Below are 17,274 nucleotides of genomic sequence, written 5' to 3'. Positions count from 1 at the left end.
CCCATTTGCTGCAGAAAAGGAAAATACATTTTAAAGACAACAACCTCTGTAACCATGACTATAAGTTGTTGTTGTTGTTGTTGTTGTTCTTCTTCTTCTTCTTCTTCTTCTTCTTCTTCTTCTTCTTCTTCTTCTTCTTCTTCTTCTTCTTCTTCTTCTTCTCTGCTTTATAAGCAACTCAACACGATAAAATACAAATGAGGAAAAACCAGGGAAATAATTGAAGCAATGTACAATACAAAATACCTAAAATGTTTTCTAAGGGAAAAGATGCTGTGGTGACTGACTAGCAAATGCCAGGCCTGTTGGCTGATGCTTGTATTATCTGCTACTCCCTGGGTGGTCATTTGGGGCCCCTTGCCTTGTGGGAACCTGTACTGAGGCCATGGGGTCCAGCCCTAGCTGAACCACTGAACTTTGTTGAAGAGAAGCAGTGACCGGGTGGGAATCAACTTTGGAACTCCAAGTACACTGCCTGGAGTTCTATCGTGGAAGAAAAACAGGGAATAAGTAAATGTAAGGCTTATTTCTGAGAAGACATGCATAGGACTGTGTTGTCCTTCTCCCTTTGAACATGGTTGCGAACAAGAAGTTGCAACGTGATTTGGGCATTTTTTTGACCCAAGAAGTGATGCTTCTTGAAAAATGCTGAAAATGCAAAAGGTTTCAAATAGCTAGATTACTTCCTCTTTACAGTGGTTAATGGAACTTCCTTTATTCTTCACTTATCCTATTTGCTTCCTCTTTCTCCAAGGACTATGTGTTGGAAGTTCTACACTATCATCCTGTTTATGTCATGTCTATTATGTTGCTAAGCAGTAGTATTTTGATCTTATGGCTAAATCAGCTCTGCGCTAGGACCAACAAACATTAAAACTAGAAAAAAAATGTTTCCAAGAAATTATTAGTTTGAATCTATTATTTGGATAACATGGTTTGAGTGCATCATGGGGAGAATTTAACACAGGCGGAAAGTGACACAAAGATCATAAAGTGAGTTGTAATGTTTGGTCTAAGCAGTGTGAGAGCTCAGAGATAGGGAACAGTGTGACCGTATCCTCTGAATGAATTTGTACAAAACCCTAATGAAGACAAACACTCTCTTTAAATGTAGCTGGAAAGTCCCCATTCAGATAGCAGCTGGCACAATTGTCCTCCGCCGAAAGATAGAAGCCAGTGACAAATAGCAGAATTCATGGAAAAAAAACCAGGGATATGACAAAGGAGCAAATGCTCATTAGCACTTCTTTTCTTCTCTGGCAGCTATTATAAACCCATTGGTTAGCGTTCGCATTAGCAGCTCAGCGTTTGGCAAATGCCAAAAGTCAACAGGACGAGTGAATGCAGATGGGAAGATGTACTTCTTGTGCAGAGCTCGCTGTCCTAAGATTTGCAACAATGAAGGATCTTGGAAGGTGAAAAAAGGGGGTGGCGAAGGTGGCGTGGTTATTGTGCAGCTTAAAGATGGAGACATTGTGTTGGGACAGAAAGAATGTCAGCTTGGCTAAGGTGGGGGCGGGGTGGGCTATCCTGTGGTCCTCCAGATGTCCCATCAGCCTCAGCCAGTGTGGCCTGAGGGTAAAGCATGATAGGAATTGTTGGTCAGCAGTATCTGGGATGTTACATGTTCCCCATCCCTGCTTTGTTTGAAGAAGACCTTGGTTTGAAGGGATCTTCTGTTAGTTGGCTGTCAAAGTTTCCCGGTGTGGGATGTTTTGTGTGTATCTGTGTGGGTGTATAAATGAATTGTAGGCGCGTCTATGAGAATGTAAAGGTTTTATACAATTTTGTGAGGGTGTAATATATTTACGTTTATGCTTTCAAATGTAAGTCAGTCAGAGACCTTGGTACACAGGCACTGAGTTGTGCCTGGCATTGGGGGGGGGAGGGTGGGGGGGGCTGACATCACACATGTGATGCGTGTTGTACGTTGCATGTGTGATGACTGTCATATTGGGAGAGGCCAATCGGGTCTCCTTTTGATGTGACATTTTCCGCCAGGCCATGATGGTCTGTGCTGCGTTCCCACCTCTGTACAGCCTGGGATGACTTCCTGCCAGGCCTCCCCCCCTCTCTCTATATATATGAGGGGTGGGGCTAAGACTCATCCCATGGGTTAAACCACAGAGCCTAGGACTTGCTGATCAGAAGGTTGGCAGTTTGAATCCCCGTGACGAGGTGAGCTCCTGTTGCTCGGTCCCTGCTCCTGCCAACCTAGCAGTTCGAAAGCACGTCAAAGTGCAAGTAGATAAATAGGTACCACTCCAGTGGGAAGGTAAACAGTGTTTCCGTGCGCTGCTCTGGTTCGCCAGAAGTGGCTTAGTCATGCTAACTTAGCGGCTTAGTCCGGCCACATGACCCGGAAGCTGTACGCCGGCTCCCTCGGCCAATAAAGTGAGATGAGCGTTGCAACTCCAGAGTCGGTCATGACTGGACCTAACGGTCAGGGGTCCCTTTACCTTTTTAAGCCTCATCCCAGTGGACATTGGGGGGGGGAGGGTTCTAGAGGCCTCAGCCCCATAGAGATGGTGCACCTGCCTTGGTAACAAGCGACTAATAAAGATTAACATCATCATCATCACCAGCATCATCATATTTCCCCTTACAACTCCCAGCACCTGTAACAAACTACAGTTCCCAGGATTCAAAGGGGGAAAAGTGACATTGCAAAGCTAGCATACTGCTCCGAGCTCCTTGAATTAAGTGGAGGATATGAAGAGAACAGGATAAACATGTACCCTCTAGACTGGCCTCTTTGTCTAACATCAGGGGCCAGAACTGCCTCACTTTTGACTGCACATTCCTCAATACATATAAACTTTCTGCAAACAAATCAGAACGGATGCTCAATAAAGACCGGATATAATCTAATCCCCATGTAAACTGTGTGCAAGTCAATTGGGATGAATACTCAATAAACAAGTCATCTGGAGGAGCCCCTAAGTCCTGCCCCGGAGCAATAAAGAGCAAGCCTGCTCCATCTTCTGCACGATAACCCTTCAGATATTGAAAATTGCTCTCATGTCACTCCTTAATCTCCTCTTCTCCAGTCGTCTCGGACTCTTTATGCCCATTTCCAGCTGCGTTAGTCAGTTGCAGCAAAAAACAAGAACCTTAAAAAGTAACAAATATATTATTACAGAAGTGTATGCCATACTAAATTTGTGAGATTTTTCCCCGTGGGTCCGGGTAGAGGTCAACTTTTGGCTGCTCGAAGGAAGAAAATTACCTGGTGAATGAAAAACCGTTACATAAATCCAAGACATAGAAGAAAACACACCAAATTATGACCATGCTGCCTTAATCCAAGACAGATAATGGTCTGCTGGTCAGTTTTCTTACTATTTTGGGAGTTCTGGAAACCCCAGAACTCCCTTTGAGTGCCCAGGACGTGATGCGGTGCTGCCTTTTTCTCTGTGTGGTCTCATTGGATTATAATGCCGGAGCGCCTGGCCGCATTCCATCCATAATTAATTGCCACTTTGGTTTTAGATTGCAGGGAGGCCAGTCTGGCTCTCAACATTGCGCTTGTTCCCATCTTTAGATTGTGTTCCACCCTGCCAGCTGGTAAGTGAATGAAACCTTTCACAACGGGCCTAATGGGCACGAAGGGTTGAATCATTGTCCTTGTGGGCTCTCTAGTTAATCTAGTGACAAACAAGGTTCAGGCTGCTGCTGTTGACAAGCACTATAGTGCTCCTGTTTCCAGGACATATGCAGGGCCCACAGAAGGATTTCAAAATGACCATGATGATGTAGCTTAATTTCTTTTCTTTTTTTACATCAGCCTCCTTGCAGCTTGGTGCTCGTTTAGATATAAAATGGTGATGGGTTGGTGAACTCGCGAAAGTGCAGTGTCTCATATATATATATATATATATATATATATATATATATATATATATATATATGCTTTCGTAGATTTTCACGGGTACAGGAATGCAGGTTTTGGTGTCCTCGGGTGTCTTCCCGTGTAAAAGTTGGGGTGTCTAGGCGACGTTTCGACGAGGTCTCACTCGTCATCTTCAGGCTGGTGCTTTCGGCTTCTTGTTACTGGAACAGAGCAGGATCTCAGTGTTTGAGTTCCTATAAATACTGTTGAGGGGGTGTGGTGTATAGCCTCCAATGTTCTGGGCAGAGAGGAAGTTCCCAGGCTAGTGTGCCTTTTCTTCTTTTGTTCCTTAATTACTTGAGGGATATCTTGAGTGATTTCTTGAGTGATATCCTGAGTACCACTTAGGTGGGTCATTAGGTGTGGATTAGTTGCTAAAGTCTTTGTGTCTTGACCTCTTGAACTTTGTGAAGAGTTTTTCTGAGAAGATGGCTGTACTGCACTTAGTTGTGCTCTGGCTTGGCTTCGTGTATAGGGGCGAGCTGTGGTTTTGTGGCCTGTGTCAGCCAGATCTGTGTAGGGATTGCAGGGGGGTGCAGCATCCGGAGGTGCCACCATGGTTTGGCTACTGGATGGTGTCTGTAATTTATCTGTGGAGAGGGTCTGGGTTTGGGTCTGGTGTGGTTGATTGGTGATGGCGTTCTGTGTGCCTCTGGATCTGGTGTCAGTTTTTGTGGGGAGGGCTAATTTCCAGATGTCTGGCAAGCGGGATGTGTCGTCACGCTTGTTCATGTTGTGAGGGTGTTTCTCTATCTCGATGGCTTCCATGATTATTCTCTTGTGGTGATGTTCCATGTTAAAGAGCAATTTGGAATCTGCAAAATTAATTTCGTGTCCTGTTTCTTTCATGTGTTGGAAAAGAGAGGAAGTTTTTTCTTCTTTTTTGACGGCATTCTTGTGTTCTGCGATACGTGCATTTATTCGTCTGTTTGTTTGTCCAATGTACGTGGCTGGGCACACAGAACGCCATCACGTGAGACCTCGTCGAAACGTCGCCTAGACACCCCAACTTTTACACGGGAAGACACCCGAGGACACCAAAACCTGCATATATATATATATATATATATATGCTTTCGTAGATTTTCACGGGTACAGGAATGCAGGTTTTGGTGTTCTCGGGTGTCTTCCCGTGTAAAAGTTGGGGTGTCTAGGCGACGTTTTTGACGGCATTCTTGTGTTCTGCGATACGTGCATTTATTCGTCTGTTTGTTTGTCCAATGTACGTGGCTGGGCACACAGAACGCCATCACGTGAGACCTCGTCGAAACGTCGCCTAGACACCCCAACTTTTACACGGGAAGACACCCGAGAACACCAAAACCTGCATATATATATATATATATATATATATATATATATATATATATATATAGTTGTTGTGAATTTTACCCACCCATCACCACAAAGATCTCTCTCTCTATGTGTATTTAGATAGATATAAATATCTATATATATGTACACACAGGCACACACACACACACACACACACACAATAATAGTAATAATAATAATCCATCTGGCTGGGTTTCCCCAGCCACGCTAGGCGATTTCCAACAAAATATTAAAAATACAGTAAAGCATCAAACATTAAAAACTTCCCTAAACAGGGCTGCCTTCAGATGTCTTCTGAATGTCATATAGTTGTTTATTTCTTTGACGTCTGATGGGAGGGCGTTCCACAGGGCGGGCGCCACTATCGATAAGGCTGTCTGCCTGGTTCCCTTTAACGTCACTTCTCGTAGTGAGGGAACCGCCAGAAGGCCCTTGGCACTGGACACACACATACACACAGTGTCAAAGGCCAGGTGAACTATCTCAAAGCAAATTATTGGTTCATTTCTAATTTCTTATAGGATACATATCAGCTTTTCTGCCATTGAAGTCGCTTTAATCTATACTCAAGTATGAAGCTGTTGGGTAACCTTTCTCAATGATAAAATAGCTGTAGACATATAATGCAATTTTAGGTGGGCTTACTCAGATATTAAGCCCTACTGAATAGTAAGGGTGCTCAGGATTGCAGCCAAAATGACCAAGATATAATGGACAGCATAATTAGTGTGTGTGTGTGTGTGTGTGTGTGTGTGAGAGAGAGAGAGAGAGAAATCTATTTGTATCTTCCCCTTAAGTTCGGGATTTTTCGTTCAGGAACAGCAAGTGTGAGAGGTTTCATTTGGAACAGGATTCTTGTGGGGTGTAGAATTGGGATACAGAGCTATTGCACAAGAAAAAATAAAGTTCTGATGCACTACCCAAGGCAATATCCTACATGTGTTGAGATTTTGAGAATAGCTCCTCCGAGCTGGACTGTTGTGCGTTTTTGTTGTGGAATAAAAAAATAATAATAAAAAAAATAGGTTGTGCTCAAGTGAGGTGCAAATGGATGGATGGGTGTGGCAATAGATAAAGGTAAAGGTACCCCTGCCCGTACGGGCCAGTCTTGACAGACTCTGGGGTTGTGCGCCCATCTCACTTAAGAGGCCAGGGGCCAGCGCTGTCCGGAGACACTTCCGGGTCACGTGGCCAGCGTGACAAAGCTGCATCTGGTGAGCCAGCGCAGCACACGGAAACGCCGTTTACCTTCCTGCCAGTAAGTGGTCCCTATTTATCTACTTGCACCTGGGGGTGCTTTCGAACTGCTAAAACATATTCACACATGTGAGAGACCACTCATTAAAAAACCAAATGCATTACTGACATTCGCACCAGCAGAGATGTGGCTGTATCACTAAAAGGAAGACTTATAAACATTTGTCAGGCAAATCAATATGGATGCAGGATGAATGCCTATTGTCATATAACTGCCCCACAAACAAATTAAGACTAGATATAATCTGACCTCCACGTGAACTTTGTGCCAGGAAATCAGGATGGTGAATGCTCAACAAATAGGTCATATGGAGGGACCCCGAGTTCTCATGGCTACAACATCCAGTTTAATTTTTGTACCTCTCCCCCAACTTTGTGTAATATTCTAATATGAGGAGGAAGAATTCTGGAAAACCCCAAAGTTTCCCCTCTATTCTGTGACGTTTTGATTGGTTCCAATGAAAGTATTGCCCAACTGTGGGCTTTTGTCTTTATGCTGAGATGGGATCAGAAGCACAGCTCTCATTAATGTTAATGGGAGAGCAATTCTTTGCTCATCCAGCTGAAAAACTCCGCCGAGACCCTGTAGAAAAGCTGCCATTTGATTTGAATTGGATCCTACATTTTTCTTTGCCTAATTAATAATGCATGTCCATAAGAGAAAAGAGAGAGTTGTAAATATATGTGCCACTGAATTTTCTCCTATACTGCTAAATTGGTATAATTATTTATTATTGTATGGCTAAGGAGTAACTTTTTTTAAAAAAGGTGGCTAGTCTTGATTTGACGACTGCATGTTTTTGAAAAACCTAACACCCTTGGCAGACAAAAAACTATTTTACCCTTTCTGTTAAAAACTGGGTCACAGTTCTGATGTGAATTTATCCAGCTTTTCCCAGCCTGCAATCTTTTAAATGTATTTTACTGATTTTTAAAAATTACGATGTTGATGAACCATTACAGTAGAACCCCTCCCTCCACACTCCCCAGGAAGTACAGACAAACATATTACAGAAATATATTGTGCATGATCCCGTATTTGATTGTGGTGGATGGTAAATTTCTCGACAGAATGTGTTTTAAAAAGGTACCATGTTTCTAGAAAGTCATCTGAATCCCGTTTGCAGGATAGGGCTCTTGCATGTTTAGTCAAATACCAAAGGCAAACAAAAGTTATCTTGTAATGGCAAACGGCTACTGTCACATTCTTCACAATTCTGCCAGACATGCCTGTTTGAAAAGTGAAAATGATGTGCAGGCCTTGGTCATAAAGTATACATTGAGTTCTCCAAGAGATTCAAAACAAGAAACTGAAAGAATCCTATGATGGCTCTTTCCCTCTCTCTTCCCAGCTGTTGAGTGGCTACTTCAGTTGTGGCCTGCCATAAAATCCGATTTCCTTGAGTTTGGGGAGGAGCTGACAAGTGATACCATGTGGCAGTTTATTGGGGACCAGACCAACGAGGCATCCAGCGACATCACTTCTCAGATTTCTCTCCCAGAGTGCTACCTCTATTTTGAGCATCATTCCATGCAATTTTTTCACGAAGCTCTTATTGTTCTGGAAGCAAAGTGCTCAGTAAGCCCACAGTTCCACAGTTCAATGTGCAATGTGCCAGAGAAACTGATAAATTCCAGGTACCAAGTATTTTTTGGAGGAAAATTGTTCTTAAGTCTGAAACTGGGATCTGATTTTCAACATGCATGTATTACAAAAGATACCTGCCAGATTTTAATCAGGCAATAACATACCTTGAACAATGGTAGGACCTTGAGAACTCACATCATTGCTGCTATGCTGGCCCTAGCCCTAGCCCATATTTGTGGCTACAGACTAGGGTGTTGAAGTCAAAGCAGATGAGCTATTTGCTGAGCTCAACTTGGTTCAGAAGCTTTGGCCAGTGGTGAGAAAATCAGATCTTCCTCTAGATCAGAAATGGTTAGAGTTACTGAAGCACATTCCATCTAGATTTCAGCTGCAAGTTGTTAGTGCTGCACTCACTTATCCTGGTAAGCAATGCTCATGTCGAGAGGGTGCTTTCACATATGGGCAACACATGGACTGACAATAGGAATTCTGGGTTGACTCCTCTTGTGAAAGCAGAGCTTTGTGCAAAATTTAACTATCAGATGAACTGTAGACAGTTCTTTGAATGTGTAAGACAGAGACCACTTTTGCTTATGGCTTGTATTTCTAATACAAAGTACGTATTCTGAACACTGTCTTTTTGTTCTTTATTTAAATCCAGTTCTTCTGACAGTTCTGTTCTCTTCTGTCAAAACCTGCTGCTTTAAAACAAAGAAACGTGTTGCTTGTTCTGCCTCTAGTATTTGAGATCTACAGCGTTTCTTGCCACATAATAGCAGCAGAATAACCTCTTGTTGCAAGGGAGATACTGGCCTAAATCCACCTGAAACTCTCAAGTTGAGTAGACCCATTAACTGGTGCTTGCTAAGTCAACACTTATGTAAGTTCCATTCCTTTAATAGGCCTACTCTAGTTGGGACTAGCAATTGGAATGGTGATGAAATCTCCTTTTGTTCTAGCAATGGGACATTTGGGTGATTTAACCAGTTTCTGTTTGAGCAACTGGATGATTGCTGATGCGACCTGTTTTTGTTCCTTAGCAGACATAGTGTTCATTAATTAAAAGAAATGGTTTCTAACCTTACCTGCTGTTGTTGGTTCTCCTTTTCTCGCTTCATTTTTTCTACCTTTCTACCTTAATGCTAGCTGTAATGTTGAAACTGTGATTGCCTAGTCAACAGAAAGTATGCACTAGAAGATCCTGCGGCCAATTGGAAGCAGCAGAAGCCCAGTCAGACATTCGGGTTCCAAAGATTGTTCGCAAACTGGAACACACACTTCCGGGTTTGGGAGCCAAAATGTCCAAGTACCCAAGGTGTTCGGAATCCAAGGTATGATTGTATAGGAAAACTTAGGGCTGTGTACTACTGAAAGAGTGGCAATGAAACACAAGGCTTTGTGGGCCTCCTGTTGTCAATTCAAGTTGGGGGAAATGCACCCCCAATCACCCCCGCACAGAACCAATGCATGCCCCTAGTAAATATGTGCAGAATTTTTAACATTGGACGTTTTGGTCACATCTACACCACATATCTAAAGCACATTTAATACATATTTAAAGCACATCTCCTCTCCCCAAGAATCCTGGGAACTGTAGCTTACCCCAGTGCTTTTCTTCTCTCTCTCTCTTTCTCTCTCATCCTGCCCTTCACCCCCAAATGTAACCATTTCTCCACATAAAGGTGCTTATATCTAGAACAGTAAAATTCCCACTTGGTCTTTCTTTTGGATAAGAAGGGCAGATTGCCAGCCACAGTAAGATTAAGTTTCTTGTCTGCAGGTCATTCTAAGGAATGAAAACAAAAATGAAAAATAAGGTATGCCATTTAAAAATGCACTCTTGTAGCCAAAGAGTTCTCAGGAACAGGGTGCAACCAGTTCACTTTCAGGGCCACCCCCCATAAGTCATGCTTTTCTAAACAGATGATAAGGCTTTCAAAAAAGCATGAACTTCTCTGGAAATGTGGAGGTGGTTTATGACAGTAAGATGAGAAATGTCAGAATCCTAGATGATTTTAAAGCCATAGGGGAACTGAAAGTGAGCAGAGTCAGATTAAGACCTGCAAGGACCTGAAGCACTGAATATATTATGAACTCCCCTCATATGTGATTCAAAATAAATACAATACTAAACCATAAAATAACATTTTATTTTTTTCAAAATGATACAAAAGTTACATGCACGCTGAATAGCTTCTTTCTAGATGACTACTTAAATGCTTTTAAAAAAAAATCAAAAATCTATTTTTTGGGTTCCCCTGCTTTGCTGATTTTCTAAGCACATGCTACTGCAGGGGGACCATCTAGGAGAAGCGAGGGGCTGAGGGCACCCCAAAATTTCAAGGAGGGGTCTGGGCCCCCTCGTGGAACGTGCTCACTTCACTTGCGCATGCCACAAGTGAATAGTGGCCATGAAAAATACAACTTCCATTGAGGGTAAAAGACCTGGTAGTGTGGGCACGAACTTGAGGCTTACTTAGGAAACTATAAATTTGATGAAAACTGAGCCAATTTCATTTAGGTGTAGTAAGGTTTGCACATAATGGTTGAACAGATGCAGATAAATGAAATCTCTCAAATAATGGCAACCAGCCTGCAAGAGAACTGAGGTAAGTGCCAACTTCTTTGAAGAACTGAGGGTGCTAGGTAAAGTTTAGTGGGTATAGCGGGTAGGCAAAAACTTTTTGTACCATTCACTCCAGTCCATCAACCCCTTGCCTGGATATCTGTCCAAGTTAGATGAAGAGTTGGAGAGTTTCTGTCTGTGTCCAAGCTGCCTCAAGTAAGGTTTTCCTTTCGTTTCTCCCTCCCCATTTTTTTTTTTTTGGCTTTGAATTAGGTCAAAGGCTTGAATTTCCTCAGCATATAAACAGCAAAAAGTATTGCTTGTTCATCATTGCTCCTGGGGGTTCAGCAGAGAGTGAGCAAGGAGAGAGTTTTGAGAGGACAAAAGTAAGTACCTGAGACAACTTGATTAGCACAGTTCTGGCCAATAAGGATAAATAAGACAAGGATAATGATGACAATTTATTGCATTAGTCAGGTTTCTTTCCTTCAGAAATGAAACTCATAAAGTCCTATTTTTGAGCTTTGTTTTATGCCCATTTCAAGGGAAAACTAAACTACTTGTTTGGTTAGAAACACAATGAGGAGGACACAGGGTGTTTTACTTCTCAGGAACAGAAGGAATACGCAGTGGGGATGAGGGAAAGCAATGCGGAGGACAAGTCCTGGACAAGCATACTTGAAAGTAAGGCTGCAAGCCTAACCTCCATTTCTAGGGAGTGAGCCCCATTGAATTCAACATAACATACCTCTGAGGAGACCTGGTTAGGAACATGCTACAAGTCCTATTGACATCAGTTGGGCTTTCTTCTGAGTAAGCACAAGGATTGTTGACAGAGGATTGGGCTGTTTATATTATTCATCCACTTGCAGTTTTAATCTGATATACGTATCTTGTTTTGCTGGTGGCGTTTGGGACAATATAATTCTGAGCATTTCCTCCATCACCACAGCTCTCTATTTCTGTGGGAAGTGTCTAACAACTTCCCCCCTATTAATTTCTGCTTTGTTGGGTTTCTTTTTGCACTCGCAAGTATAGTTAGCAGGATTGTAACTGCGGAAATAGCCATTCTTAGTTTGAACGATTATCCCCAGAAATGGGGCCGTTGAATTAAAATGCCATGGTGCATATCTGTGTTTTCCTATTCCTGTATGGTTTTATCAAAAATACTTCTAGCAGCTTCTTCATTAGACAGGAATAATTTAACATATTTGATGGTGTGAGCTCTCTGTACGACTAGGGATGGAAGAATCTGTCAGCTTGGTCCTTTCCATGTCTCATTTTGCTAATCAGTTCTCATTTCTGCAGCAATATATGATTTTTTTTTTTTAAAAAATCATGAACATTAATCTGTATTTTGGCATTAATTTCTCCTAATAATCACATGTTGGTATGCAGCTTTGACTAATGTACACATTTCTTTTTTGCAAGTGAGTTTCCCAAATGTATGCATTTTTGTAAACTTTATTTAGTCGGAGAACTGCATTGCAAAATTTGGATATGTGTGAATTTCAAAAGATGGCTCCATTTCAATTTCATACTGCTTTTGAAGTGTGAATTTGATAGATTTAACCCAATCTTACATATGACTGGTCTGCTACTGATCAGTTCAGTGCCTACCAGGGAGCACCACTGGTCAGAATTGGAAAGGATTTCAGCAGAATTGGGAAAGGGCTGGGTCAGTTTGACCACTTGGACTTTAAACTTAAAAAACATGGGTAGAAAACAACTTACTCAACCTTGAACCTGCTTGAACACATTGGAACAATTTAACTTTCTCAGGATCTGTTCCCCGGGTATAAAACGGGCATTGGAGCAATCTACACCACAACTTTATTGTGAAGAGATGCTGGCTAAGACTTATAAAGTCTTTCCACTGTCAAAATTTGATATGCTGGACAATAGTCTTTAAGGGACATTATGTTATGCGGGTTGTATCCAGTATTACTCAGAGTAGAAATTAATGGACATGGCAACTTAGGTCCATTATTTTCAATGGGTCTACTCTGAGTCTGACTAACATTAGATATAACCTCTGTGCATAAGGGAAGGGAAAGTTTCAAAGCAGCAAACAATCTGCTCCCGCCAGCATCACCACTGAGTTGCTAGTTGGTTTCAGGGTTTTTTGGTGTTTTGCTTAAATTCAGAACAAATGCAAAACATGAGACTGTGAATGGGAGAGGTTTAGTCATCCCTCCTGCCCCCATGATAAAAAGTGCAGTTATTAAGTTGTTCTGGGCGATACAGATGTCTTCCTTTAAGGAAGATTCCTATATTGCAAAGAAATTGCATACTTCCAGCACTACAATTTTTTTGGGTTGGATTCAACTAAATTCCACTCAGAGCAGACACAATGAAATGAATGGACCTACAGTAGTCATGCACCTTCATTTCAATGGGTCTGCTCTGAGTAACATTGCATACAACCCTTTATTTCTAGGAAAACATGGTCCTTCCCCCAGTTATTGTGCCTTGCTATTTCATGTCCTATGTGGTTACATAGATATCATGGACCCCAACTTGATAGTGCCTGTAGGACCTCCAGGACTGACAGACTGGACTCCCTTGCCTTCCATGCTTATGCTTTTTAAAAATTATTTGTTTTTCCTGGAAGATGCTTAGACTGTGGTAAGGAATTCCATAGTCTTCTGTTTAATTTGGAAACCTATTGGCTGACTGATTGCACTCTACTCCCCTCCCCAAGGAATTCTTTGCTGAATTAGCTTTTCTGAATTCACTGTCTATTACACAGCTAATTTATCTCATTGCTATTCATTGTTGGAACCAGTGATCTCCAAAGGGTCACATTTGACATATGAGACCTAGATTCAAGTCTATAATCATCATGGATTTGCTCAGCATCAGCTCTCAGTCTCATGTGATCACATGGTTCACAAAACTGAAGAGAAGGATGCTGCAATGAATCATAGGATCATAGAGTTGGAAGAGACCACAAGGGCCATCGAGTCCAACCCCCTGCCAAGCAGGAAACACCATCAGAGCACTCCTGACATATGGTTGTCAAGCCTCTGCTTAAAGACCTCCAAAGAAGGAGACTCCACCACACTCCTTGGCAGCAAATTCCACTGTCGAACAACTCTTACTGTCAGGAAGTTTAGAGTATGGTTAGAGTACTGAAGAGGGTGTTAGTAAAATAGATGAGTAAATAATAATAATAATAATAATAATAATAATAATAATAATAATAATAATAATAATAAAACAGCTATAAACCATGGGTTCAGTGATAAACTCACAGGACAGGGTGGAGGACAAAAATTATAGCAAAGAACTGGAGGAAGAAGAACAGGTTTGGCAGCGTCCTGAGATGGCAATGAAGAGAGGGCCGAAGGGACTTCCTAGAGAGCTCAATAGTCTGGGTGCCACAACTGAAAAGGCCCTGTCCCATGTCTCAGCCAAATGGTCTTCTGTTGGAAATTAGATGTGAAGTACAGTGGTACCTCGGGTTAAGTACTTAATTCATTCCAGAGGTCCGTTCTTAACCTGAAACAGTTCTTAACCTGAAGCACCACTTTAGCTAATGGGGCCTCCTGCTGCCGCCACACCGCCACCACACCATTTCTGTTCTTATCCTGAAGCAAAGTTCTTAACCTGAAGCACTATTGCTGGGTTAACGGAGTCTGTAACCTGAAGCGTATGTAACCCGAGGTACCACTGTAGGACCTCTGATGAAGATTGCAAAGCAGAGGTAACCAACATGGTGCTTGCTCTCCAGATTTTGTTGAATTCCAGCTCTCATCATTCCTAGCCATGATGGCTGGACTGATCATCCTGAAGGCACTATGTTGGCTGCCCCAGCTGTAATGGGTGGGTAGACTCTTGTGAGAGAAAGCATTCCAATCCAAGTTCAAATTTCCTGGGCCCTGAGATCATTTCTTGGAAGGGTCTTTCAAGGCACTCTTAGTATGTGCATATGTTTTGGTCCTTGGGTCAGTTGGTGTTCTCCAGGTGTTGTTCAACAATGACTTCCATTGTCCCAGACCATTGGCCATGCTGGCTGAGACTGATCAGCTGAGATAGGAGAAGGCTGTGTTAGGCGTATTCTACATCTTCCTCTGCTGCTGCTCCCATCTGCAACAAGCAGAAAGGTTTGTGGTATGGGGCAATCCATTGCTCCAGGAGGGTTATTGCCCCTGCTGTCTGAACAGCCTTAGATATGGGCAATTCAAGACAGCGTATGACAGCAGCAGCTGTTTTCCCCTGGATATAACCCAGAAATAGCTGGTGCCATTTGACTCTGATATTAGGCAGTCTCCAGTGAGGGCTCCCTGTTAAGTTTTTCTGCTGGGAGTGCATTTCAAGTCATTGATTGATTAATATTTATATAACACCTTTATATAGACCACCCTTTCATAACATTCTCAGGCTGGCTGGTTCATGACAAAAAAATGTTGTAAGCAGTATAAAGCATTTAAGGTGTAAGCAGTATAAAGCATTACAAAAGAAACTTATTAGAGGGGATTTGCAGACCCTCCAAGTGTCCCTATTTTCCAGGGAGAGTCCTGGATTTACAGAAGCTGTCCTGGTTTCTGATTTGATCCCGGAATGTCCCTCTTTTCCTTAGGACATCCCTCTTTTCATTGGATAAATGTTGGAGGGTACGGAGTTATGTGACTCCTAAGCCAAGGAGTCGTCGTCGTCTTCTTCTTCTTCTTCTTCTTCTTCTTCTTCTTCTTCTTCTTCTTCTTCTTCTTCTTCTTCTTCTTCATTATTGAATAGGACATCCCTATTTTTATTAGAGAAATGTTGGAGGATATGGATTTGTAATGAAAGAGACAGGCATAAAAGAGGGGTGGGGAAAAACCTACAGAGATGTAACATGATATTGTATGCATACAGCTACTTTAATTTTTTGTCTTTTCATTTTAGAGTCTGAAGAACAGCATGGGTGTTCCCGTGACTTTACTCTTTTTCTTTTCTGTTCTGCCTTCCACTCTCTCCCAAGTTGTTGTTCATCATACAAGCTACGAGGGGATATGTACAAACACTTGTGACTTTCACGGCTATGATTATACCTGGTGCAAGCAAAGTGGTGGCAGCGGGAAATCTTGGGACTACTGTTCCTTAGAAGAAGGCTTGGGACACACAGGGGAAAAATGTGCCACAATGTGCGATCTCTGGGGGGGCTCCTACCACTACTGCTACTTAAAAAATGGGAAATGGAACTACTGTGGATTGATCAGCGAGAAGGGCTTTGCTGAATATGCTCAGGACAACAAAATGTGTTTTGATGGATGCCGAGCGACTAAAGAGGGTTTTCACTGCAATACAGGCCATGGTAAGCAACGTTGCTCTCCATTCCACGATGTGACCCCCACTGGTTTGCCCTGCCACAACAACTACCGTTGTGCAAAATATGGAACCGATGGGTACCGATGCCACATGGATAACGACCAAGGCCTCTGGGATTATTGTGGACGCAGGGCCCAGAGTAAGTGTGTATGGGAATACTCTGAGACCAATTCCTCCCTGGTGGAGATTTGCAAACTTCCCACCTCTCATCACGAAGGCAAGATCCTCTTCCGCCGAGAAAGGAGGGACAAGATGCTCCCTCCCACCAAGGAGGAGTTCAAAAAGGCGGTCCATCTGATCGACAAAATCGCCTCCGTCACCAGCCTTCCTGACTCGGAACCTCTGGAAACTGTTCGTTTCTACAAGCAAGAGGATATCTTCTGCAAGGGTGTCAATTATACAGGCGTGGAGCTGGAGATAGGAATGACCAAGGAGAGTGCTATGCCCATTGCTCATGTCCTCTTCCCAGAGTTCCTAAACTCTGAGGAGATCTTGCGCTTAGCGTTTTACACCAGCCTCCACAGCACATTTTATCAGCCTGCCTACACCATTGCTATCTCTGTTGAGGAACCAATGTTATGTTCCACTGACCACCAGTGATTAACTCGCCCCGCACACATCTTAGCAATTGGCTTCATGCGCATACAGTTGCTGCTTTGCCGCGCTATCACCACTGTAGCAATTTGCAGATGCTGCCCCTCCCCTTATTGCAATATTTACGATGGTTCTAAACCTGTCAATGGCTTGAGTTAAGTCCAGCCTCAGACGCCATTTTAGTACCAATCCTGTTCCCACATATATCAAGCTAAAAGCTATGCATTGATGACAACTTCAGAATGGGGCACAAAAGAGATAAGGTGTACTGGGGTGGCTTTTTTGTACTCTTTGTAATCTCCTATAATAATAAAACCTGGCACTTATGGAATTAATAAAATCTACTATTGAAACATGACGTATTTCTTACCGTTTCATTCTCTAGCCAAATGTATCTGCAGTTCTGTATACAGAACAAGCCTGAGATGCAGGGATAGCTAAGCTGTGGCCCTCCAGAAGCTGGTGGACTCCAACTCCCGTCTGCCTCAGCCAGCACAGTGATGATGGGAATTGTAGTCCAGCAACACCAGGGGGCACTAAGGTTGGTCATCCCTGATTTAAATACAGCGGTACCTCGGTTTAAGAACTTAATTCGTTCTGGAGGTCTGTTCTTAACCTGAAACTGTTCTTAACCTGAGGTACCACTTTAGCTAATGGGGCCTCCCACTGCTGCCACACCACCGGAGCACAATTTCTGTTCTCATCCTGAAGCAAAGTTCTTAACCCGAG

The 17,274-nt window shown here is 42.7% G+C and overlaps 1 protein-coding gene across 1 annotated transcript; it reads left to right on the top strand.

The window, feature by feature from the left end:
* The first annotated feature begins 3,496 nt into the window (after positions 1–3,496).
* LOC309353914 (uncharacterized protein) lies at positions 3,497–16,903 on the top strand. The gene is made up of 3 exons (XM_081883528.1): positions 3,497–3,567; positions 10,912–11,024; positions 15,529–16,903. Exon 3 carries the CDS (start codon positions 15,544–15,546, stop codon positions 16,549–16,551), a length of 1,008 nt encoding a protein of 335 aa, XP_081739654.1. The 5' UTR covers positions 3,497–3,567; positions 10,912–11,024; positions 15,529–15,543; the 3' UTR covers positions 16,552–16,903.
* The last annotated feature ends 371 nt before the right edge of the window (positions 16,904–17,274 follow it).

The sequence above is a fragment of the Podarcis melisellensis genome, assembly GCF_964234715.1.
Source record: "Podarcis melisellensis genome assembly, chromosome: 12".
NCBI lineage: Eukaryota > Metazoa > Chordata > Lepidosauria > Squamata > Lacertidae > Podarcis > Podarcis melisellensis.
This window is presented reverse-complemented; position numbering and strand designations above follow the sequence as displayed.

Coding starts and splice junctions, on each gene's coding strand:
- LOC309353914 (XM_081883528.1), top strand. CDS start 15,544: ATGGGTGTTCCCGTGACTTTACTCTTTTTCTTTTCTGTTCTGCCTTCC.